Raw genomic sequence first — 26,449 nt, 5'->3', positions numbered from 1 at the left:
CTGGTCTGGGGTCTCTGACATATATAACGTGATGTCATCAGCATAGAGTGACACCAGAACATTTCTAGAAGGGTATCTCAACACATACTCCCTGTGGTGCTGCCTAAGGATAGCTGCTCATGGTTCCACCGCAAGGGCAAATAGGATGGCAGAGAAGGTGGGCAACCCTGCCTAGTGCCTCGAGTTATGTCAAATATAGGAGTGCGCTCTGTTAATAAGCAGTTTTGTCACCGGTCTGTGATATAATAGCCACACCCATGTGCTGAATCGCGGAGAAAAACTCATGCGCTGCAATACTAACATCAAGAAATCCTATTCCAGGGAGTCAAAAGCCTTAGTGGCATCCAGGAATACTGCCACAACGCTTAGCTCCGGGTCTATGTCCTGAATAATCGAGAACAATGTTTGTAAGTTGTACGAGGTGGCCTTGCCTGGGATGAATCCAGCCTGATCTGAAGGTCCCGATGAGTGTCACTCAGCTATCCAACTTTCCTGCCTCCAGGTAGGATTTTACATCTAATGGGACCAATCTCTGAGTGGAGTACAGTGAGGAGTAATATGCCCAGAAGGTCTGTAGTATCGCCACTGTGTCTTTTTGTGGTTTCACTTCTGCATCTCGGATTTCCATAACATAATTGGGGTTTACGTGTCAATTCCGCCAGCGCTCTCCCCTGCTTTTCCCCCTCTACATATCTCCTGGCGCTGTGATATTTTCTACGGAATAGGCTTTCCATCTCTGCCGTATTTTGGTATTCAGTGAGTGTTTCCCTAATTTTTGCACGTATTTTCTCGTCATTAGTTGTAACAAGCTCATTTTCGAATTCTCTGAGATTCTTTTCCATCTTCCCTAAAGTATGCCTGATGTCTGCCAGTATACCCCCTGCCTTAGTTATACATGTGCCCCGTACGGTCACTTTCAAAGCTTCCCAGACGTTGCCTGCGAGGTCACAGAGTCTGTTGTGTTTAAGAAAGTCTGGCAGTTCCTACCCCAGTTCTACTCTGAAGGGCAGTAGACCTCATTCAGCCAATAAACTTCACCAAGACCGCTAAAGTCCGGTCTCTGATGCTGTCCTGCCCACTTCCTGCTTAAAAGCAAGTGCGCCGAGCGGACGCGCGCAGTAGACCTCAATCAGCCGATAAACTTCACCAAGACAGCTAAAGTCAGGTCAGGCAGCTGACTGCCAGAATTTAATCTTCACTTGTTGTATTGTTTTTTAAAAAACTGCACTTTGATTACCCGTACTTCTGGTGTCCCCCTGGTCCGTCACGGCGTGTGCCGATTGCACGGAGGGGCCAAGCACCATCTTGCTCTTGAAACAGACACACCTCCTGGAGCATAAGATTAGCGCCCCACGCACGACCGCATCTCTGCTGCGGTCCCGCCCACTTCCTGCTTAAAAGTTAGTGCGCCGAGCGGACGCGCCGAGCGGACACGCGGAGCGGCGCGCCAAAGGAAGGCTTGGCCGCGCCTGTCCGTCGCCAGACACCAGGTACCCTGCCCGTTTCAAATTTGACCTTGGTTACCCTGATAGCCGATGGCTATTCTACAATATACTAGTCAGGAGCTCCACTCCTTAAACACTGCGCCTCACCCTCCACAGAGAAACCCCCCATTCTTACAGACCAACACCTGCACAGATCAGGAACCTTCCCCGCATACTCCGCAATACTTAAAGGCACCCAGCTACATCAATCACAGTAAAAGCGAGCCCTCACCTCATACACCTAACTTGCCTATACTGCAATGCTCGGTCCCTCCCTAAGCACGCACTAGAAATATGGTCGTTATTAGACACTGAAAAGCCAGACCTATTCTTTGTTACAGAAACCTGGCTCCAAGAGTCATCCACACCAGACATCTCTATAGCCCTGCCTCACGACTACAAGATATATAGACTGCACCGATCCGGGAAAAGAGGAGGGGCACTGCAATTATTCATAGGTCATATATCCACTTAGAAAACTGGGGCGAAATGTGCATCGTCACCATAAGAACTGAGAACGAGGAGTCATGGAAGGTTGCCCTCATTTACAGGCCCCCGGGTATTAAAATCCACTTTGTCAACAAGCTCATGGAGAGAATAGCCCCACATGTTCAGGATTCCGGTAATTTCCTCTTATTAGGGGACTTTAATTATCACGCGGAACAAACCCTAGAACCTCACTCCAGTGATCTGTTCACCAGCATCAACTCTTTAGGATTAAACATGTTATTCACCGGCCCTACTCACATTGCAGGCCATTCACTAGATCTACTGTTCACAAACTTCTCGGAAGTCGAGATCAACCAAATACTCCCTGTCCTATGGTCTGACCATTATGTTATCAAGTTTTACATCTCGTAAACTCAACACAGCCCCAGACTAGAAAGCAATTAAAACTGAGCAGACCATGGAACAAGATCAACCTGGACTCCTTCACCACTCATTTTGCCTCCCCTCTCATCACCGAGTTACCAACCCTAATAAGGCAGCAGTCGACCTAGAACGTGCCATCACCTCGACTTTAGACATAATTGCCCCCAAGAAGGTATCCAGATCTCCTAACAAACTTTCCCCATGGTTTACCTCAAATCTGGAAAAAACAAAACTCTGTCAGGTCAGCCGAACGGAAATGGCGACAAGCAAAGAACTTAACAGACAGACATCAATATAAAGCAGCACACAGACTCTACATGAACGAGATAGCCGCAGCAAAAAAAGCCTGTCTAGGGAATAGGATGAATCTGGCATCCAACTCTCACAGAGAGTTATACAAAATAGTCAAAGAATTGAAGAATCCCCCTGCCTGTCAGCCTCCACTCACCGAGTCCCAAGATTGGGTCAACTCCCTTTCATCCTATTTCCATGAGAAAATTAACGACATCCATTAACTTTTCCCCCAACCAACAAACCCAATTTTAACCAGCCTGCCACCTAAAAAGATTAACATGGAACCCTCTCCCCGCACACCACAGTCCTTAAAGAATTTCAACCTTTCTCAGAAACAGAAATAGTATCCACATTTAACAAAATTAAATCTGGATCTCCAGACGACCCAGCCTCCTCTCAAATTTTAGCAAAAATAGCACCTGCTATGCTTCCCGACCTAACAAAAACCCTTAATCTTTCACTGTCTCACTCTTCTGTCCCCTTGCACTGGAAGGAGGCCACGATCAGACCAATTTAAAAAAAGAACTCTGCCGACCCTAAACAACTTTCTAACTACCGCCCTACCTCCCTTCTGCCACTTTTTGGAAAGATCATGGAATCCTTAATAAATAAGCAACTAGGCAAACATCTAGAGGTAAACAAGCTGCTGGATCCATCCCAATCCTATTCAGAGCGTTTCATAGTACTGAAACTGCCCTACTTGAGATAGTGGATAATTTTAGGGTGACCCTCGATGCAGGACAATCCGCCATATCGATCATGCTCGACTTGTCGGCTTCCTTGAACACCATCTCACACTACATTCTTTTAGAATGTCTGGCAGAGAGTGGTGTCGAAGGCTCAGCCTCACTCTGGATTAAAAGCTACCTGACTGAAAGGCGCTCAAAGGTCCAAATAGGATCATTTACCTCAATTAACCAGAAAAATGATAAAGGTGTCCCCCAGGGATCAATACTGAGCCCTACGCTCTTTAACCTATGTGTATCCCCCCTGGCACAGGTAATCAAAGCACACGGTTTTGAAACCGTGTCCTATGCAGACGACACAGCTACTGATCACCTTAGGCCCAGACCCCAGTGATGCCAAACTGAGATTCCAAAAGTGCATGGTCTCAATAAAGGACTGGATGACCAACAACCTTTTGATGCTTAATGCTGGCAAAACAGAGATCGTGCTTTTTGGAAACGCCGACAAACATTGGACAGATGAATGGTGGCCACCGACTCGGGGACCCTGCCCCTCTCCCAAGACATCAGCCAGGAACCTAGGGGTGACAATTGATAACAGGCTGTCCATGACTGAAAATGTCAACAAGATAGTGCACACGAGCTTTGGACTGATGCGCAGTCTGAAGACATTTTTTAAATGGATCCCCCTTCCGTCCGCATGCCCTTAGTCCAAGGCCTAATTAAAAGCCGTATGGATTATGGAAATGCTCTGCTGGCCTCCATCAATGAGTCTCCTGGCAAAACTCCAGGTTCTGCAAAACACCGCGGCCAGAATGGTGCTTGATCTTCCTCCCCGCACCCCCTCTGTGCCCAGCCTCAGGACTCTATACTGGCTCCCTATAAAGAAACGCATAAAATTCAAGTTATGCTGCCTAGTCCATAAAACCATCAGTGGACAAGGACCAAAATATCTAGAAAAAAAATTCAAAAACCACTGTCCGATCAGAACTCTCAGATCCTCCAGTAAGCTTCTTCTAACTATCCCCAAAGTTCGCACAGTTAGAAACGGCGACAGGGCCTTCTCTAAAATAGCCCCTGAAACTTGGACCGCCCTGCCCCAACACATTCGGACCGAAGCCAACCACCTGCGGTTCCGAACAAAACCTAAAAACCTGGCTTTTCTAACCGTCTGACTACCTGTCCCAGCTTTTGAGTATCTGCCAGCGCTCTGAGACCTACGGGTGATTTATGCGCTATATAAGCACAAATACAAAATACAAGGGAGCATCTAGTAACGATTGTGTAGGGAGACGCCAGGACGTGTAATTGGAGAGGTTCCCCAAGGGGACAACTGTATACATACCAGGGAGTGATCAGAGTGCGTGGGTGCTAGATGTTGTGTGCATGTAATCCAAGTTGCGAGTCCCCTGGGCAGCAACCAAAAATCCAGCTGAGACCAGCTGGAATACAATGTGGAATGGTAGGTTCCCTCCCTGTGTGTTTGGTGAGTGGCCGGCCATGTGTCGATTAGACTGTGTTCTTCTATGATCTGCCACAACTGGCGTGGGCCCTTGTGTAGTGTTGTGGCTGGGGAAGATCAAGCCTGGCTGTATAGTAATATTGAAACATAATATAAGTTGAGCCTACGTTTATGACCAACCCCCACAGAGTGGCGAAGAATGTTTCGTCATCTATGTTGGGCCCATAGTACTTTACCAGTGTGACTGAATGGGATACCACCCTCCCCCAAACCACACTATACCTCCCTCGCGGGTCATTTAGGGCTCCCTCTGCTACATAAGGGGTGTTTATCTCAGAAGGATGGCAGTTTCTCTCGAGTAGGAGGACTGTGAGAAAAAATATCTGTGCGATGCCCATCGTGCGGCAAATGTAGGATTAGTTGCTGGGGCTGTGTGCGTTTCCTGCAGCATGGCAATGTGTATATTGTGCCCATTTAATTAAGCTAGATGGGGTCGTCTCTTGCATGGGTCCCCCAGTCCCCAGACATTCCACATTAAAAAATTCAGCCCCAGCTGCTTTTTGCTATCTGCCATGTGAGCCTTAGCTGCTTGGGAATTACATTTTAGTGACCGTCCTGGGTCTTCTATTGCCTTGGTCTAGTTGTGAACTTCAAACTGCTCTCCTGCTTTCTCTATGTACGTTGTGTCAAATACTCATCCCCCTCCCACCCACAACAGCTTCCCCATCTTGCCGTGAACTAACCCCCTCCCCTCCTATGCCCCCTGAGTGTCCAACCTGCCCCCATAACAATCACACATCCCAGTGTTCGAGAATAACTATCTCTGCTTTGTGTCAGCATCGATTGCAAGTTCTGAGGGATGTAGAGTAAAATCAAAAGAAAGAAACCGAAAAAGGAAAAAAGTGCCAGTATTTAAGAAAAGAGTAGAGAAGTAAAAAAGTGGGAGAAGGTGATTTAGCAGGAGCAGTCTAAGTAATAACTCCATGTCTTGTTAGAGGGAATTCCTGCCGGGGAGTATCGCCTAGAGACAAAGCAGGACCTCTCCCCGTGTAGTACAACAGGGTCGAGGGTGTTTGGGACTTATCTGTGGTGCACCTGAAATGGCCTTCCCTGATAGAGGTGCTGTCTCCGTGACTATACACACCCAAACATGTCCGTCCAGCATGTATCTGTAGACGTTCATCATATTTATAGGCACCCATTCATTCGTACTTGGGCAGTTCTCTTCATACCACAATTAAATTGGGTCTTGAGTTTGAGACTGAGTTGCGTTGTATCTGGGCTTTACATAGTAATTTCTGTTTTCTGCATGGTCCTATTACTCCCCCTCCGATGTCGGTGAGACAGCTGTCTCCATGTGGCGAACTGTTCTGTTCGCCCTGCGAGGACTCCTGGGCAATTTGTTTTATGAATTCCATCACTTGCTGGGGTGGGATGTGTAAAAATATGGCTTGCCCTGGTGTGTGGTCCGTATTCGAGCCGAGCAGGGTAGAGCATAGCGTATGTAATGTTGGCCTGCTGAAATTTTTTTCTTGGCCGCTAGAAACTTCTTCCTGGCTTCTGCGCCATACAGCTCCAAGGGGGGTATTTTACCTTTTATAAGCCTTCATTAAAGGGGTAAGGGCCAACCCTCTGTATGTCCAGTTAAATCTAGTGAAACCACTAGCTTGCAACAAGGACCTCTGCTTAATACTATCCATGTGTGTGTTTACCATTTTAAGTTATTTTTTAAAAATAGGTCTAAACACTTATAGAAATCACTATTTACACCACCGAGCATATAGGAACCATCTAAAGCTTTTTACCTTTTTTTCCAAAGACCAACAACTTAATTTCCTCTAGAATGATCTTCAACTGATTCTGCTTAGTGTATACTTTTAGGTAGTGTAATTGTCTCTGCAGGCCACCTGGCATGTACTCCAGGAGCACAAAGTCGTCTGCATAAAGCAGGCATGAAATGTGCTGATTCCCAAATGTAGAGGAAAAAGTCTTTACTTGGATTAAGGAAATTGGGAGTTCGGCTAGAGATATGCGAAATAGCAGGTGGGCTAGAACACACTCCTGCCAAAGGCACTTCTTAATGGAGATCTTCTGAGATAGCCTGCCTGATTTATCTAGCTCGACTGGAGCCCAATTGTCAGTATATAAAAATTGCAAAACGCTAAGGAGGTCTGAAGAAAACTCCCAGGCAGCAAGTTTGCGCCATAGTATTTTCCTGTGTTTTGAATCAAAAGCTGTCCCGAAATCAACAAGACAACAACAAAGCCTTTGATTCACTTACAGGGCCTGCCTAATGATGGCCCATAGAGCAAATCAATGATCTATGGTTGAATGGCCCTCCCGCAAACCCCCTTGCTCAATTGGTATAATCTTATGTTCAAAAGCCCAGTCCTCCAGCTTGGTTAAAATACTCTTAGCATACACTTTAACTGAGATGTCCAGAAAGCTAATCTGTTTGCAATGTGAGGTATCTGAGCCAGTACCCTTTTTTAAAAATGGGTTTTACAATTAACCCATTTCATGATGGGGGTGGATGTCCTTTGAGGATATCCAATGGAACAAAAGGGAGTGCACCCTTGCCCACCAGTTGCTCTTTGATATAATTATCACTGCCGGGATGTTGTTGGGGCCTGCGGCTTTTGAGAGCTTTAACCTATCAATGACAGCCCCTACCACTTTTACAGAAAACCAGGTAGGGGGCAGCTCTTTGACAGCTGTACGCAAAGACCTACTTGGTGAGGAAGGACTACCATACAGAGCTTTCAAATACGCTGTCCATACGTACTAACATCCTCCTATTCAAGCTACTAGACTTATTTACTTTTGCCCAAAACTCACGTTCAATCACTGGCACATTTAAGGATGCGATACCTGTCTCCAAAGTGCAGGAGGTGCACCACGATTGGGCAAGGTGCCCCACCAGGAGGCCCGCGGGCAGGCTGGCAGTCTATGGGCCCTCTCCAGCGCAGAGAAGGGGGATAAGCCTTCTGGTGCTACTCTCTCTCTCAGCCATGTCTCAAGAAAGGCCTCCATTTTGTCACCCTCCCATCTCTCTGGCATACCCACTACACTTACATTGTTTCTGTGGCCACAGCCCTCAGAGTCCTCCACCCGTGCCTCAAGAACACAAACTCGACCCACCACCTCCTCCTTCTAAGCAGATACATCCTTAGTCAAGGGGACCACTTCCTGCAAGGTGAGTTCAGTGGCAGCAGCACGCCCCCCCCCCCCCCCCCAGTTCACGGTGGTCATCCCTCAGGAGGCCAAGATCCACCACCACTGTCTCAACTTTATGCTCAAGGGTGTTTTTCAAGTCTTAAAAGCTAGGAGGATAGATCCAACTTGGCCTGCGGGACTAACACAGAGTCCTCAATATGTACAGGGGATTTTTCTGGACCTGCCCCATGGGACTTCTTTCCATGACCTAGGCGCAGCATGTTAAGAGCCGAGGAAAGAAAGAGGGGAGGAGGGTCTTAGCAACAGCCACCAACCATTGGCATAATCCAAAGCAGTAAGTCCCCACACGGTGCCCAGACTCCCAGGTGGTACTGTGTTGAGAATGGGAGTAGTAGCAAAGGCCCGGACCCGGCAGAGAGGGGTAGGTCTACCCGAGGAGACACGGGACTCACAAACCTGAAAATTAAGAGGTTGTACCCGGAACTCGACCTGCCGGGTGCTGTTGTTGTAGCTCACATCCACAAAGATAGGCAATTACAGCACAACACAGGTACCTTTGACCCTTTACACCCAATGGAATACTGCTCTCTAGCAAGGTAAAGGCTCTCTGTAGACAGTTTTAATAGCACATACTATTTACTTAATTTGGTCCTGAAGAATCGCTTGTCATTTGACAACCTGCGAGAAACATGTCGACCCATTTATATGTTCACTAGTATAGACTCGCACCAGGGAGCATTATTTCCCTCCGAGTCTATTCTACCTTCTATTTTTTAACTTGGAGTAAGGGACCGCTTGAATAAACCTGATCCTGGTACCCTTTACCCCAATTTTAACCTCCACTAACGTCTACACAGCACTGGCCCCTCACCCACACTTCACCTATACGGCAGTTGGAAAAAGATCTTCGCCAAAGAGCCCCTCTTTGAGGTGTTGCCCGTTGGGTATTGCACCGCCGACCCAACGAGGAGCATTGCCGATGATGAAGCATGACACCTGCAAGGGTGTGTGAGGCCATAATATCCAACAAATTGGATACCCACGCGCTCTACCACGACGCACGGGTGCCACCAACACCAAACCCCCCCTCTCCTTAGGAACAGCTCAGTACTTCTTGTGTTTCATGCCAATTTGGGCGAACACCTAGCTGGACCTCCCACTCTCTCTCTGATTGGTAAACTCGCCCATCCACCACCTTTCCTCCCCCCCTTTGAAAACACAACGCTAGTTAACAATGGCCAAATAAAGGAACTTGGGCTCCCAGAAAGGTCCACAGGGGACTCCCCGCTAATTAGCATAAAGAAGAGAGAGCAGGAAGTGCTTCACGTATCCTCAGAGGGTGTGGACCCCAGTGTCGGCCACGGTAGCGGAAGCACCACGTGTTAGTTCTACAAAGGCCAGGGATAATGGTTCTTGGGGAGACGCAGTTCAGGTCAGGAGTGGAGTGGATGTCTTTGGGACCCTCTCAGCCAGCAGCGGGGCTTGGAGCAGCCTTAATGCAGGACACCTGATTGGGGGGAAAAAGGATACAGGAGTGGGAGGTACAGTTCCAAACAGTGCAGAGTCCCCGGAGTCACCCGGCTCACCTCAACATGGTGTGTAGCGATGCGGGGGCGTGCCACTCCCTGTACTGCGTGGGATCACCAGCAGAGCAGCAGATAGCCACAGTGGGACCCCGAGGTGAAGCAGTTAGTCGTCAACAAATGGCTGTGTGGCCCGCCGGGCTGCTGTCTCCTGGACTCCCGTAGGCAGCCACTACAGTGGTCCACACGCGGAGGTTGCTGACCGTAGATACTCCTCCCTCTATTCCCTTCGGACTCTGAGTGCAGAGGCCTTACTGCAGTGCTCGCGCCACTCTCCAAAGCTGTCCCCAGGTGAAGCAGAGGAGGGAAAGAGCACCTGTCTCGCCGGTATTTCCTCTTCAGGCTTGAGTTCAGTCTGTGGCACTCTTACATGTGGATGGGCTCCATATGGTGAGCGGGTCCCTGGCCAGACTCTCTGGCCTCGTTCAAAGGAGGGGTCTCCTAATGCGCAACAACGATCTCCCCCTTGGCCAGCCAGGGACCCCAAGAAAGGGGAAGGAGAGGGCGCAACAGACCGTTGGGGCACACATGCTCATGGAGCCCATGTAGTTCTGGGCGTGGGCACCTGATGGTCAAGCAGGGCCCACCCAGCGGGATGTGGGCTCCCCCATCACTCTCACCAACACTGACCTCCGATGGAATCCCAAGGATGGCCCCGACTCCCAACTGTGGTGCTCACGAGGAGGCGCCAGATGATTGTTTAAGGTAATCCCAGAAAGCCGGCATCTTAGTACAGGCGCGGCACAGCCCGGTCAAACCAACTGTGTTAAGCAGCCTTGGGCAGCTCCTTTAGAGCACAGAATTTTCCAGGGGTGGGCAGCTCAAGTAGAGCGCAGGATTGTCCAGGGGGTCCCCTAATATCCCCAGCATAAATATCAGGGTTTTTTGATCTCACTGGAGCCAGGATCTACGACAGGATGTGGCTTGGCGTAGGGGCCTCGCCAGGAGCTCCTGCAGACCACGTTTCACTTCATCGGCTGCTGGCCATGCCCCCACTCCCCTCTTGCAGATCTTTAATACGGTTAATATGAGAATTTTGTATATGTACCATTCTGTATAATGGAAGTAAGATCTTTGAAGATGGTAATAAGTGATGATGTAAACTGTGTAAGTGGTTTAGAGTAATCTAAATAAATTGGAGTTAAAAAAGATGATATATTAGGTAAGTTGTATTTGGGCAATGCATCCCGTTGCTTGAATGTCATTTGAAAATGATGCCATAAGCAGGAACCATTCAAATGGAGGTATCTTAGATCAGACCATCTCTTCAGTCCCTACAGGTCAAATTGCAACACAGAGTGTACTTCTGGAGAGACAGATCAAAACGAAAACAGAAAAGCATACATCAACCAGAACAAATGAAATACCAACCAGACCAGAGGAATGGGACGTAAAAGATGAATGGGTGGAAGGAGTATCTCCCGAGGGTTACACCTACTACTACAATGCAGCAACAGGAGGTAACCCATTTATGCTGAGTGTTTGGGAACAAACCATGTTGGTTTCAGTATTTCACATAAGTATCTTTTGTTCAGCTTGCCCCTAGAACTTCTATGACCCAGCACAATGATACAATGCATTCACACCTGCCAAGGGTGTTCTTTCAATCTGAATGTCTCCTTTGAGGACAATAAGGAATGATAAAAAATTTACACTGCTAAATATTTACCCTAAATGAATTAAACCACACTAGATCTATAAAGCAGCAAAGGGCCTTCTATGAAGTAGTTGCCTTGTGAACTTGTGTAGGCACAGACATGTATGTCACATAAGGCAATCACTAGCTTCAATCAGACTAGATCATAATTATGTACAAAACATCAGTATAAGACAAATGAAAAAACATTCTGGCGCAGTCAGACCAACCTCCATTCACAGTTAGGATTAAGATAACACTTTCAAGGAGGCTCAAGTAGGAGCAGATCAAACTGTAAAGGGTAGCTTATTATACTACATCGGGCCACTAATTGAAAATCACTAGGGATCCACAGGTAGTGGTTGAGAACATAAGGAGAGATCAAAGTAGCTATGGTGAAGCAAGAATATGTTAATATTTAAAAACAAAATATCAAAAACAATGCAACGGTAAAAGGTTACCAGCATAACTATGAGCAAGATGGGTGGTGGATCGAATGCCAGTGTTCGATGCTGATTGCTGGGGGAGTGGCAAGGTATTTGGGCTCCCCCATAGGGAAACAGCCTTTAACACGCTGCCTTTACCATTCATGGTAGGTACTGGTAAGGTACGCTTTCACTGAAAAAATCATCAACGGTTAATAGGAGTTATAGTTGGGTACAAATGTCTGTATAACTTGCACCCTCGTTCTGCACAGTGTTGTCATCAATGATGTCATTTTAGATGGTGTAGTGATGTCATAGAACATATCCTGTAAAGTAACCTATTATCACAATTGCCTACTATAACGTCCCTTTTACCCTTTTTTTTTTTTTAGTGAATTTCTAATTTTTTTTTTATTAATGTAAAGTAAGAAGTCCGTTGCTGTGTGGGGTTGAGTGCAGGCCAAGCTTTGTGCCCAACCACCCTCCATCCCCGCTGCGCAGGCCTTTTGCAGTGCGCAACAAGTGGTTGGGCGCAGGACCTAGCCTGCGGCCAGGCCCTGCATCTGACTCCCCACTGATTTCCAACCCCTCACAGCAAATTTCCTTCTGATGTGCCGTGCCAGGAGGTTGGGCGCAGGGCCGGAATATGTGATGTCACATTGTAAAGAGTGTTATTTTAAGTAAGGCATACCTAATGACATTGCCAGTTGGGCTGAACACCAAAATATAAAAAGTGGGCTTATTGGTTCTATGATTGGGTCAGCGTAGTAACCTATATAAAGCACACCAATAATGAAAAAGTCACCAATAATATCAAATTTCCTAGCTTTCGTAACCTAAAGTTTCAATTCTGTTAAGGACGTGGAGGCTAGGATTGTGCTTTCTTTTCTTCTCTTTAACAGCAGCCATATGATAACATTAAACAAACTACAGATCCCATGAACACTTGGGATAGAAAAGTTTATCACGGTTCAACTAATCAGGATACCTATGGCCACATTTTAGTCCTTTGTCTTTCTTTTTTTTTTAAGTTTGAAGTTTATTGAAGTATAAAGAAGCAAAGACAGAAAATGAAGAAACAATCATAAGTTATAAAAACAAGAAATCTCTCTTACAAAAAATTAGAATTGATAAATAAATCTATACATAAAATATGGCAAACGAAACTATTCATGAACATAAGGTAAGTGAGGTATATCCTGTAGAATAAAAACACATAAGTGATATGAAAAATTAAATACAAGGAAGAAATGCAATTACGGTGGATTTTGGACTTCAACATTCCGAACTTGAGTGGTAGGTGGGATTTGGGCAACACCGGATAAATACTCAGTGAGGGGAATCCATAAAAGATCACGTTTGATTGCAAGGGAAATGGGGGAAACAAAGTTAGTGTCCAGACGGTGATTAAAACAAACTGCGTTCCACCATGCATTGAAGGAGACATCTTTAGCCTGTTTCCAATGAGATGTAATATGGTGGAAGGCAACAGCTATCAGAAGGTCGATTAATTTATGTTTATGGGACGAAGTGGCAAAAATAGGAGAAAGAGAACCTAGAAAAATGTTAACAATGGAAAAGGAAAAACAGAAATTGAAAATCTTTTGAAACTGGGACCATACTTGTTGCCAAAAACGAAAAATGGGAGGACATTCAAACAACATATGCTTCAAATCAGCTGAAAAACTGGGACAGGACCAACAAGTGGAGAGAGTGTCTGAGGAAAACGATGACAAAAGTAATGGAGTGAATAATGTGCGATTATAAACAAAAAATAAGGTTTGGGTAGTGTTTGCAGCTCTGGAAGTACTATGAAGTTTTGCCCAAATTTTGTCCCACAAAGTGAAGGACCAAACTTGAGATAAATCTTTTTCCCAAGCCAACTCAACCCTAGATTTGAGACGAACAGTAGAAGACTGAATAGATTTATAGATAAAAGAAGCAGAAGGGGAGTGATCAATGACATTGGAAATGGGAAGATATGCTGTAGGAATAGAATTTGTAGCGGGAAGTGAAGAGAGGTATTGGACGAGAGAGGGAATCAGTGAGGTATATCGTGTACGAGAAGAGGAGGGCAACGAGAACTGTTTTTGGAGGTCTTGAAAGGAAAGAGGTTGATTATCCACAAGAAGTTGAGAGATCCATTTTAGACCAAGAGAGTGCCAGGTCTTCCAATATAATGAGCGATTGCGAATTTGGAGAAGTTTATTATGCCAAATAGGCTGAATATGAGTGGAGGAAGTAGAAGGATAAGAGGATGACAAGTATGGTAAGAGAAGAGTACGAGAACGGGAGATAATGGGGGAGCGGAGAGATGTTACATTAGAAGTGAAGGAAAGAATCTCATGAAAATCAAAAGGATGAAGAAAAGAAGACTCTAGCTTTAGCTAAAGAGGGGGATAAAGGGGGAGGTCCGAAGAGAGCCAACGCAAAGCTTGCTTTAATGAAAAAGCGGTATGATAAGATTTGAAATTCGGAAATTTAACCCCTCCCAATGTTTTATCTTTCTTCAAGGCAGAAAGGGCTATTCGAGATTTCTTACCTTTCCACAAACATTTTTGCAAAATAGAATCTATTGATTTGAAGTAATAGTCCGGAATATGAATGGGAATCATGGAGATAGAGTAAAGTACTAGAGGTGCCAACATCATCTTAATTGAGTCAAGACGTCCCCACCAAGAAAGGAAAAGAGGGTTCCAGCGAGTAATAGCCGCATTAAGTTTAACAGAAAGGGAATTGAAATTAAACTTAAGAGTATCTAAGAGATGAGGAGCAAACCAAACACCCAAGTATTTAATCTTGGAAGGCTGCCAAGAAAAGCCAGAGTTGTGAAAGAGATGCTTTTGACAGAGAGGGTTTAAGGGTAAAATTTCACATTTATCAATATTAAGACGGTAGCCAGAAACCTTAGAAAAGGAGGAAACTTGATTCAAAAAGAACGGTAAAGTGGATTGTGGGTCCGAACAATATAACAAAATATCATCAGCGTAGACTGATAGTTTAACTTGCTGTTGGGAGCCGTAACGAAATCCAGAAATATGCTCATCAAGTCTGATCTTAGTCAAAAAAGGTTCTAAAGCTAAAACAAACAAAAGAGGGGATAAGGGGCAACCTTGACGCACGCCTCGTTGAAGAGGAAAATAATCAGAAGTTATACCGTTTGCGAAAATTGAAGCATGGGGGCTAGAATAAAGTAATGAAATAAGAGAAATGAATTTAGGAGAGAAACCAATCCAACGGAGAGCTTGAAACATAAAGTCCCATCCTATTCTATCAAAAGCCTTTTCGGCGTCAACAGAGATGGCAGCCAAAGGATAAGAAAGGGAGGGAGCTTTACTCAGAATATTAAAGAAAACTCGGGAGTTATCTGATGATAAACGACCTTTAACAAAGCCTGATTGCTCAGGGCCAATGATATTTGGTAAAAGGGGATCCAATCGAAGAGCTAATATTTTGGCGAAAATTTTATAATCGGTATTTACAAGGGAGATGGGGCGATAATTTTTACATAAGGTATGGTCCTTATCTGGTTTGGGAATTAAACAAATAAGCGCTTCCTGAAAGGTTCCCCGGGAAGAACCAGAATCGACAAAAGATTGAAATAATAGATGTAGTTTAGGGAGGAGAAGGGAGGAAAAATGATTATAGAATTCAATGGTGAAACCGTCAGGCCCAGGTGCCTTACCACGCCGAAGGACAGAAACAGCATGAGAAATTTCAGAGAGGGAGATATCCGAATCAAGTGTAAGAAAATCAACATGAGTGGAGGGAGGGGGAGGAATGTCGTGAAAATACGTAAGGAGATCAGCGGGATCAGGACTGGATTCAGGAGTGTATAAAGTTTGATAGAACGAAACAAACTGATTTAATATGTCTTTATCTTTAAACAAAGAAATACCCGACGGACCTTGTAGAGACTCAATCTTTGTTTTCTCCCTTCTTATCTTAAGATAATTAGCTAATAATTTGCCCATTTTGTTTTGACCTCCATAATAACGAGAGTTGCATTTAAGGAGAGAATTAGAGGCTGCATTAGTGGTAAATTTGTTAAAATCGAATTTGGCTGAAATAAGCTTTCGAAGGGAGGAGTCAGAGGTAGAGTTATAATAAGCATATTCTAGTTTCTTAATTTTATCCAGAAGTTGAGTTGTCTTAGAAATAGACTTCTTTTTCTTTTGTGATACGTAATTCATAACAAATCCCCTAACAGCAGCTTTAAAGGAATCCCACACCATGACAATGGAAGATTCAGGGAGATGATTAAGTGTGAAAAATTCAGTGGCAAAAACTGTAAATTGAGTGCAAAAATCAGAATCAAGGAGTAAAGAATTATTAAATCTCCAGCGTCCTGAATGAGGAGAGAAGGGGACTAGGTCAATATCAATAAAAACGGGAGCATGGTCTGAAATTAAAATAGAACCAATGTCTGCATGAAGGGCAAGTTGAGCTAGGGATTTGCTAAGGAACAGGTAATCAATACGGGATTGGGAATGATGAGTGGGAGAGTAAAATGTGTATTCTCTAAGGTCGGGATTGCATAGCCTCCAAATGTCAACTAAAGCGTTATTATGAATAGATGCAGTAAATTGGGAGTGCATTTTGGAGGAAACAAATTTAACCTTAGAGTTTCTGTCTAAAATGGGGTCAAGAACCACCGAAAATAACATATTGTTCATCAAGCATAACAAGTTTTTCAGAAATAGCAGGCCAAAACAATTTGTCAACCCCTGTAGGAGCATAAACATTAAATATAACAATTGGTATCTTGTCTATAAGAAGATTTACAAGAACCCAACGACCATTAACGTCACATTCTTGAGATACAACAGAAACGGTTAACTTTTTGTGACACAATATAACTGAACCATTTTTCTTACCTAAAGCAGGAGAATGGAAAACATGTCCCACCCAACAACGTTTGAGTTTTACAGCCTCATTTTCCGAAAGATGGGATTCTTGGAGGAGGGCTACATCAGCGTTAAGCCTAGCCAAGTGCGTCAGAACTCGTTGACGTTTAATAGGGTTATTTAACCCCTTAACGTTCCAAGTGACTACTCGGAATATGAATCAAAAGTAGAATGATATGGAAAAGAAGATAGAACAGAAAAGGTACATTGGAAAGAGAAGAGAATGGTTGTAGGAATGTAAAGATAGAGTAAGTAAGAGAAATAAATCAAGAGAGTGGATAGAGAATACAGTAAGAAAAAAGGAGAGAAAAGAGTAAAGAGAGGAGATAGGAAAAGAGAGTAGTAAAGAGGACAGAGCAACATAAGAAGAACATAGAAACATACCAATAGATACAGAACGAAGACGAATGGGGGGGTGACGACGCCAGAAGATGACGACAACGGAACACACGCCACCGAACACCGAAGGAACCAGCAGAGAACTGAATTGACGGGATGCACGAATACACCGGGATGAAGAAAGGGGTAGATCATCTATAAGAAGACAAAAAATAAGAAGAATATTAGAGAAACATACGAGATATAAAGTACAAAATACAAAATACCAAAAACAAAAATACTAAAATGAGATATCACTCAACGGGGAATATATGACAAAAATACGACACAGTAGGATAACGGAAAAGTAAACAGGTCATTCATGCGTGACTAAACAGCTCTAGCAGTGTCCATGACGTCGGTCTCCTGCTGATGAAGAAACTCTTGAAGAACCTGTGGATCATCGAATGTCGTCGTCTTATCCTTGTAGGTCACCTTGAAGAGACAAGGATGAAGCAGTCCATATCTTGCATTCAGAGCTCGTAGTTGTGGTCTCAAATCAAGGAATTGTTTTCGACGATCAGCTGTCACTTTAGCCACATCCTGAGAAAGATAAAGACGATGACCTTCCCACATAACTTGTTTTTTAGTTTTTGCTGCTGAAAGAACCTGCAGGAGGTCAGTATATTGTAAGAACAGCATGATGACTCCTCGGGGTTTGTTGGAAACTTTAGGACCAAGTCTATGAGCACGTTGTATATTAAGTAAAGAGGAAGGAGGAAGATCCAGAATTTTCGGCAGAAAGGTTTGAAAAAATGCAGTTGGGTTGGATCCCTCTGTAAGTTCCGGAAGACCATAAAGGCGTAGGTTATTTCTGCGATTACGATTTTCCAACTCCTCTGTTTGCCTCCTTAGGAGAGAAACGTCTTTTTCCAAAAGCGAAATCCTAGAGCTTGAAGTGTGAAGGGCTTCCGTGGCCTGTTCTACTAGAAGAACTCGAGATTCAAGAGTAGACCATTTATCGTGAAGAAACTGCAAAGTCTTAGTAGTCTCAGCCATGAAGGGTTTTAGCGCACGAATTTCCTCAAGAATAAGATCCATAGATGCAGAATGTGAAGATGAGCCTGGGGAGGGTGGGTCTTTTTTGGGGCGCTTTGTTGAAGCAGGTTGCAAAAGTTTACTTGAGGAGGTATTTTTTGGAATTGCCCCAGGATTTGAGTCCGGTTTTCGAGAAGCAGGATCATCCATAGTTGGGAGTCGTGGAGTCAGAGTCTGAAGAATGACGCGGTTTGGGTATTGAAGCAGTAAGCTTGAGAGTACGCAATTTCCCCATAGAAAAAATAAGAGGAAAAATATTAGTGCCACCACAGACCACCAGAGAAAGTCAATAGGAATAGTATTCAGAGAAGAAACACTGTGGCTCGGCACTGTTGAAAGCGTACAGGAAGCGCGCCAAATAGAGATAATGAAGCTGAAGAGAAGTCGGACTAATCACTATATCGGCTGTGAAAAATACATTTCTTCATGAAGAAAAACCTTCAAATAGCATTTGCATGAAGAGAACACTGAAGCAAATCAACAGACATTGCATGTGATCATAAGCGCAAAGGCAGCAGCGTCGATGACCCGCAGGTTATGCAATATGATAAAAAATCAAAGTCCAGTATGAAGGTTGCTGTGGTATTTCTGCGATAAGAAATATTGCAGTAAGCCAGGAAGCAGAGCGCATATGAGAAAATGCGGTTGAAAAAAGGGCCCCAACCAGGATTTGTTAATTGAAGATGTCAACAAGCGTAGCGCATATCAATATGCGGGCGAGAGAGGCGCCAATCAGGAAGATAAGGCATGAAGTACTGATGCAAAGTTGGTGAAAACAGGCAGAATTAGTGCGAGCAGCGTCTGCACGTCAAAACATGTGAGGAAAACTGCAACTGTATAGGCATTTTGTATTGTGCCCAAGCTGATTAGGAAGGGAGCAGACAGCCAATGTTCCGTGGGATGGAGAACGAGGCGTACATTCGGGAAATACCGCTCATGAAGGGATCGCGGTAAAAAAAGAAAATGGCGGCCGCCGAAATAACGGACCGCGTCACAACAAAAATGAGCGCATGTCGCTGGTTTTAAGGAACAAAGCACGGATCCTCCTGCTCACCTCACATTCCGATGGCAGATTATGGGGTTAGAGTTCGTGTCAGTCCGGTGTTAGCGGAGATAAACTGCCGGCGCCGGGCTCGGTCAGCGGAGCTCCGGTATCAAGCCGCCATGTTGTGCGGCGCTCAAGCCACGCCCCCAGTCCTTTGTCTTTCTAATCCTCTCTTTATGTGACAATAGCTGAAAATTAGCCTTTAATCCTGCTTGCCCATATCGTTGCCTGTGAAAGAGAAACAACGTTGAGAACCAGTTCTGAACATTCTTAAACACATACTTAGCAATTCAGTTTCAGCATCCTGTAATGGTGCTATAGTTCAGCAAAACTTTCACAATTGCATAAGGTAGATCACATGTAATCATAAAAACGTTACTTATTAACATTACAAATTCTAATTACATCGGAGGGCATAGTCTTTCCACGACCACGGACGGGATAATCCTCTCCCCCTCGTCCTTAATAGAATGGAAAGTTTCCTTTACAAAAGGTAGGTCATTTTATCTTCTATGTCGGGACCAGAAGCTAGGATTATGCTAGTTCAAATTTTATCTACCGCTAAAAGCTCTTGAAAACAGAGTCTGATGACCAATCCGCTGCATTCATGATATCCTCCAAGCGAGTTCCAAAAGAAAACACCTTAGAGGCCATAGCCCCACTGGTAGAGTGGGCCCCCAAAATGCGTGTGTTTATGCCAGCTTCCTGCATGGCCCATCTGACCCATCCAGCGATAGTAAGGTAGGACACCGCTCGATATGGCTTTCTAAGAGCAACAAGGAGTTGTCGGCTTGAGCTGACAATTGTTTATGTGAAAGATAGTTGTTGCTTGGCTAAGAGAGGAACAGATTAAACATCACATTCACATCCCAAAGGATTGAATACTGCGGTTCTGGGGAAGAAATAGGCAAATGACTCTCAGTAGCTTTCGGCTTAAATGGTGTTCACCCACAGGATGCCCATCGATCGGTGGATCCCCAGCTGTTATCGCTCATTTGAAAATATTGATCGTACCATAGGCCATGCCTTCCGCCTAGAAAATTCAGGATATCAGCAATGTTTGACCTGACCCTATGGGATCCAAGTGTTGTTGACAACACCAACCCAGCCATCTGGACCAAGCTGATTGAGATCTCTTAACTGTGTTACTTGCCCATGCCTTGGAGAAAGGGTCTGCAGTCTGGGCCGAAAGTCTGGGACATTCCATTGTCCCCGGTAATCTTCCACTCCATGAGCTGCAGCGAACCCTCCAGAGCCAGATGTTGGGGTTTCCCTGAGGGATCTCGGAGGAGAGCTGGGAACAGGGATAGATTGATTGGAGTATCCAAAAAAAGTTCCATCAGAACTGGAAACCACACTTGAGACCTCCATAGAGGGGTAATAAGCACCACATTGGCCTGCTGTCACTGAAATTGGGTGCAGCCGGAACGTGTAGCCCCACTACGTCTCCCAGGTTGTTGAAAGGAATCGGTCACATGAGCTAAGGGGTCCGGCCTCCAACTGAAGTATTTGACCACCTGTACGCGAATAGATCCACTGAAAAGAGACCCCATCTGGATGTCAGTGCCCGGAACACGGATGTATCCAGCTTACAGAAACTGAAATCCCGAAGATACCGGGATTGCCAGTCTGCTACTTGAATTGCCCATGCTCGGGAGATGTGACTGAGATTTGAATCTCGAGGCAATATTCCGAAAAGTAGCTGGCCTGATCTGGTAGAAGCTTTAATTGTGTCCCCCCTAGGTGGTTGATGTACCTGACCGATGCCACATTGTCCATCTTGAGAAGGACATTGCATTTGATCTGTTTCTTTGTCCAACATTTGACTGTGAATGAACCAGCCAACAGTTCCAGACAATTGATGTGAGAAGAGCTCTCTTGCTCTGGCTGTTTTTCTCTGTCAGAGAATTCTCCACATCGTGCTACCCAGCCCACTCTGTTGCCATCTGATTCGATCACTAGGCGTGGTTGAGATCTGAAAAAGACGCAACTGTTTTAGCCTCCATGTGGCTAACTACCATTGGATTTCCGCCTTCAATTTGCTTGTTAAGGTTACCACTGTGAGTACATCAGGCCTTTCCAGAGGTGTGAGGTATTGAGCCTCTTGAGGGCCCTGTAGTGTCAGGGGCCGGTGAAAGATGGCTTGGATGGAAGATAAGAGAAGTCCTACCTCCCTCGCAATCTGTTGCAGGGATGTAATTGGTTTGCCAGGGTACGAGTCAGTTTGTGTCTGATCTTGACCAGCTTCCTAGAGGGAAGTATCAGGGTGGCTTGAATGGAATCTACTACAAAACTGAGGAAGACAATGTTCTGAGTCGGGGATAAAACAGACTTATTTTCGTTGATCAGAAAACCCAATGACTGTAGCTTGTCCAAGACCACTGGGTCTCGTACTCTGATCCCCGCTGCTACTGTGCCAGGTTACTAGCCCTGAGACTCTGACACAGCCCTAATGTGCCCGGGTTCGAGCCCGCCATTCTGGTAACATGGTTTCTCCTAAATTGTGCACCTGACTTGCCCATGTGTCCTACTGCTTTTACTGTATTTAAAATTCCCTGACTATTTGGACTTACTGTTTTGCTCCACCTCTCCTGTTTTTTGGTTCTCCTGTTGTTTGTTTGCCGTAGCTGTTTTTCCTGCTTCCTGCCCTCCCACCCAGCCTCTCCCCCCTCCCAGGACTACATATGGAGGCGGCTGTGAGGCCTTGTGGCTGGCGCGCCAAGGGCAAGCCCCTTCATGCCTCACGCCTGGAACCCTGGCTCTTCCACCCCACGAGATATACCACCTCCAAGCCATGGACCCCCGGACGCATGAACAACCACTGCTGGCACGAATGCAACCACGCCCACCACACTGACCGGGACCGCCACAACAAAACTCCAGTGCATTCTACTCCACACTCGATCACTCTGCCAACATAACTCTGAGATGATCTGGGTCATGATCACATCTGCACGGACATCATCTTTCTCAAAGAAACCTGGCTGAACCTCTCCTCCGCACCAGACATCGCCATTGCCACCCTCAAGGGCTACAAGATTACAAACTGAGATCGAACAAACAAGCACAGAGGCGGAATCAGCATCATCTACAAGGACTCATTCACTGCATGACCTCCTGAGAAGACCCGCCCCGCTAATAAAACACCTTAACTTCCACCTACGCACAGATGGGAAAAGTACAAGAGGCAACCTCACTTACAGACCACCAGGACCACTCCCCAGCTTAAGCAGCGCAATCCCAGATACCATCACCCCCAAGCGACTCAGAGCCCTACATCTTCCTAGGAAGCCTCAAATTCCACATAGACTACTCCAGCGACACCAACACTCTTGACCCCATCTTTACCTCCAACACCGAATCAAGTACACCCATGTCACACAACTCGCCTGGACCGACCATTTCAGCGTCCACTTCACCATCTCAGGGCCCACCAACTCCGGCACAGCGCCCTCCAGTTCCAAACGCGGAAACTTGAAGGAGATAACAGAAGACTAGTGGAAGAACGCTCTCAGCTCCCATCTCCCAGATTCAATGCCTGACCCAGAGCTGGCAGCAAAAACACTCTCCCAGTGGATCACAGAATGTGCCGACAGAATTGCCCCCGCCAAGCAAGCCAAATCCAAAGGACTCACCAGGCAAGCCAGCTGGTACACTGAGGAGTTGAAATCTGCCAAGTGCAATTACCAGAAACTCGAGATGAAGTGGCGCACCGCAAGAAGACAGAAGACCGCACCATCTTAAAATCAGCAATTATCCAGTACCATCACTTCCTGAAGAAAACGAAGAAGACCGCACTAGAAGACCTCATTGAAGCCAGCGCAAATCACAGCAAAGAACTCTTTGCCATCATGAAGGAATTCTCCAATCTCGAAGCCGCCGAGGACGACATTCCTCCCTCACAAGAACTATATAACACCCTACCAGACTTCTTCCACAACAAGATCTCAGCCATCTACTAAAACCTCAAACCCCAACTTCCCGCCACTGACCGAATAAACCTGCTCACACCCACAAACTCAAACACTGGCTCACCCACTAGGATCCTCCCACCACCCCGGACACAATCGCCTTCATGAACTCAGTACATGCAGGAGCACCCAAGGACCCCTGTCCCCACCACATTTTCAACTTCAGAAGCAAGGCAAACTGCGAAGAGCTCAGGAAAGTGCTGAACACCTCCATTGCCTCTGCCTCCTTCCCACAGCACTGAAAAGATGCTATATAGAGGCCTCACCCTAAGAAACCATCCGCCGACCCAGCAGAACCAAAGAACCACTAGCCCATCTCGCTTTCTAGAAAAGGTCCTAGAGAAAGCCACGAACCAGCAACTTACTGAACACCTAGAACACAAAAATCTTTTGGGCCCTTCCCAATCCGGTTTTCGAGGCAACCGCAGCACAGAGACAGCCCTGATTGCATCCACCGATGACATCGGAGCCCTCCTGGACCATGGGGAGACCGCAGTGCTCAGCCTTCTGTATCTATCAGCTGCCTTTGACACCATCTCCCACCACATCCTGATTAACAGACTCCACCTCAACAGTATCCAGGGAGACGCCCTCAGATGTATTGACTCATTCCTCACCGGAAGAACACCAAGAATCCGACTGCCACCTTTCACATTAGAGCCCAAGAAGATCATCTGCGGCATCCCCCAAGTATTGTCCCTCAGCCTAACCCTCTTTAACACTTACCTGACCCCCCTAGCCAGCATCTTCAGATGCACACAGACTCCACATCATCTCCTATGCAGGCGGCACTCAGCTCATCCTCTCACTGTCCAAAGACACCTCCACCATCAAAGCCAGCTTCCACAGATGTTTGAGAAAGATCGCTGACTTGACTGGCAACTGTCTCAAATTCAACATGGACAAGACTGAAGTCCTTATCTTTGGGAACAACACCTCGCCCTGGAATGACACATGGTGGCCCACTGAACTCCTCCCATTCCCCACTCCGACAGACCATGCATCAACCTCTGTATCATCCTGCTGTCCACAGCCTGCCAAGCGCCCCCTCCCACGGCCGGTCTCAATGAAAACCTGCGGGTTAAATATGTTTTTTATGAACAATTGTGCTTTGTCCGGCCAATTGAATGTGGTGATGAACTTGCTAATCTCCTTAATGAAAGGTTTTCCGAACAAGCCGCCTTACACCACTGGACCAGACTCTGAGGTGGCCAAGTCCCCTAGCTTGGGGCTGATTTTCCCAACACAGACCTCCTCCGCTCTGTTGAAAGGGCACAGATGGCATTTCCAAGACATATTATGGCCCTCAGTGCCCATTTTAATGTTGACAGGACTTCTGGGGGTATAAAGGAGCCGGAGGTCTTGGCATCATCCACCATGTCTAGTATTTTTGTGAGTTGCCCTGCTATGTCCAGAAGTTTGTCCTGGCAGGGCTGCCAGTACCTATTGATGACCATTTTAGATTCCAATATGTATTTAAAGAGGAAAGTTGCCATGTGTGGGTCTATCTCTGGGGTAAGGGCCACTTTTCCTGCCCGGGAGGGGTGGGGGCATACCGCCTTGAGACAGTTGCAGATCTTCTTATCAAAAGACTTCCTCAACCTCTCCACCACGTATGTGGCAAATTTGTCAGCGGGGACCCACTTCGATGATCATGGATGTAGGCGGTCCTCTGGGTCAAGTGTTCTGGAATCTGACCCTGGTAAGGCTTTTCGCAGGCAGACAGTTTCGGGGCAGAGCTGGGGGCGCCAGTGTCTTTCTGGCTCCACATCCTCTCTTCTTAGGGGGTTGACTGATCACTGTCCGGTGAGGAGGGCCCTTGGGGAGCAGGTGAGGGTGTTGGACTTAAGTCAGGATGTGTGGGAGCATTGATAGGGTCTAGAGAATTATGACCCAGGAATGCACGTATCAGGTGGTCAAAGGCGTCTAAATCCATGGCTGCTCGCTTCCTACCAGAAGGTTGGGGCGTCTTGGGTATGCCCGTAGGCTTATTAAGGGTGGATGACCCTTTAGGTTTTACCTCTAGGATCGAGGGCACGAAAGCACTGCATTGCCAGAATAAATTGTTTTTGCTCCAGCGACACCATGGCTTCCAAGACCGTCCTTTGGATGGAGGCATCTATGACCTCACAGAAGTCCTCGTCAGTGAGCAGGTAGGTAACCTCTTCCTCCTCCATATAGGAGTTGCAAATTTTTTGCATCGCAGAGGCACTCTGGGCTGGTGATACCTTACAGGTAAGAAGGGGCCTGAGCAGGCACTGTTATGAGTGTGGGGACACTAGCCGCCCTTTTATTCACAGGGCTAATAAGAGATACAGGTAGGGAATTTAGCAAACAGCTAAGCTGTTTTTTCCCAATTCTACTGTTATGGCCCTGGGTGCAGTGTCCCCAATTCCCTGCAGAGGGCTACTGTGCAATTTTTTAAAGCACTTAAAATGCGCTGATGTATATGAGGTCAATGACATCAGATACGTACCCTGGCTTGGGGCATAAGTGCTCACACGTTCGCAAGGAATAACTCAGGTGCCTATCAGCAAAGTGCAGATCTCTTTGTGAGAGGCGTAACAGTCCATACCCCGGGGCAGGTTTAGAGAGGCGGCCAGCCGCGAGCTCTGATCCAATCGCTATGTGAACAATGTGATCGTAGCAGCCGCCCGGCAAGCCTTAACAAGAAAAGTCTAAGAAGAGATGTATGGGCGCCCCTAGCCGTTGGAGGACTGCACCACACCGCCCCGCCATGCTTCAGCAAGACGAATGCCCTCGTAGGCCTCCGCCACGTAGAATCGCCTTAGAGGAAAAACATGTAAATCGCTCTCAAAAGCAGCAAAAAAAAATCAAAAATACTTCCTGGCACTTAGCTGACGGCTACGAGGAGCAGCGAATAAAGAGCAGGAGATTACATAGGCAAGGGACTATAATGGAGCCATATGTACCCTAATTGTTTGACCTGTGATGAACTTTTCTATACCAAGTGTTCATGGGGTTTGTAGTTTGAAAAGCGAAGAAAAGAAAGCATAATCCTTGCCTCTAGTCCTGACCTAGAATTATCAAGTGCACTATAAATAAACACATTGCAATGTTAAATAAGTGATCGTCATTATCATCAATCTGCCTTTAAGTCTTTTCTTAAAACCTTTTTTAGGCCGTAAACTGCACCCCTATATCTCATCACCCCAAGTGAACACTGCACTCCAGCTGAAGAACATACAGCTTCAGCTTTAAGTGCTTTGAAAAGATATGATAAGCTCTACTGTGGGTCATGGGCTAGGAAGACTTACTGTGGTGGTAGTGTGCTGCTGCACTCCCTGCAGCCAATCCGATATAAAAAAAAGAATGCTTTATGGTGCCCTACCCCTCCTAGGGGCACCACCAGAATCCCAAACATAGCCAAAAAGCCCTCGCAGGGCATTATCTTCATCTGGAGCGATTCAATGACACTCATTTATTATTTACTTTTTTTGTATATTTGTTATATATTATTTGGGCCTCG

The 26,449-nt window shown here is 45.9% G+C and overlaps 1 protein-coding gene across 2 annotated transcripts in view; it reads left to right on the top strand.

Annotated features, from left to right (window-relative positions):
• Nucleotides 1–26,449, top strand: part of WBP4 (WW domain binding protein 4) — a 218,061-nt gene that overhangs the window by 76,863 nt on the left and 114,749 nt on the right. For both annotated transcript variants that reach the window (XM_078657391.1, XM_078657392.1), the window contains exon 5: nucleotides 10,831–11,019. In XM_078657391.1, the coding sequence (XP_078513517.1) occupies nucleotides 10,831–11,019 (189 nt within the window). The remainder of the gene's footprint in view (nucleotides 1–10,830; nucleotides 11,020–26,449) is intronic.

This window comes from Lissotriton helveticus, chromosome 8 (assembly GCF_964261635.1).
Source record: "Lissotriton helveticus chromosome 8, aLisHel1.1, whole genome shotgun sequence".
Taxonomy (NCBI): domain Eukaryota; kingdom Metazoa; phylum Chordata; class Amphibia; order Caudata; family Salamandridae; genus Lissotriton; species Lissotriton helveticus.
This window is presented reverse-complemented; position numbering and strand designations above follow the sequence as displayed.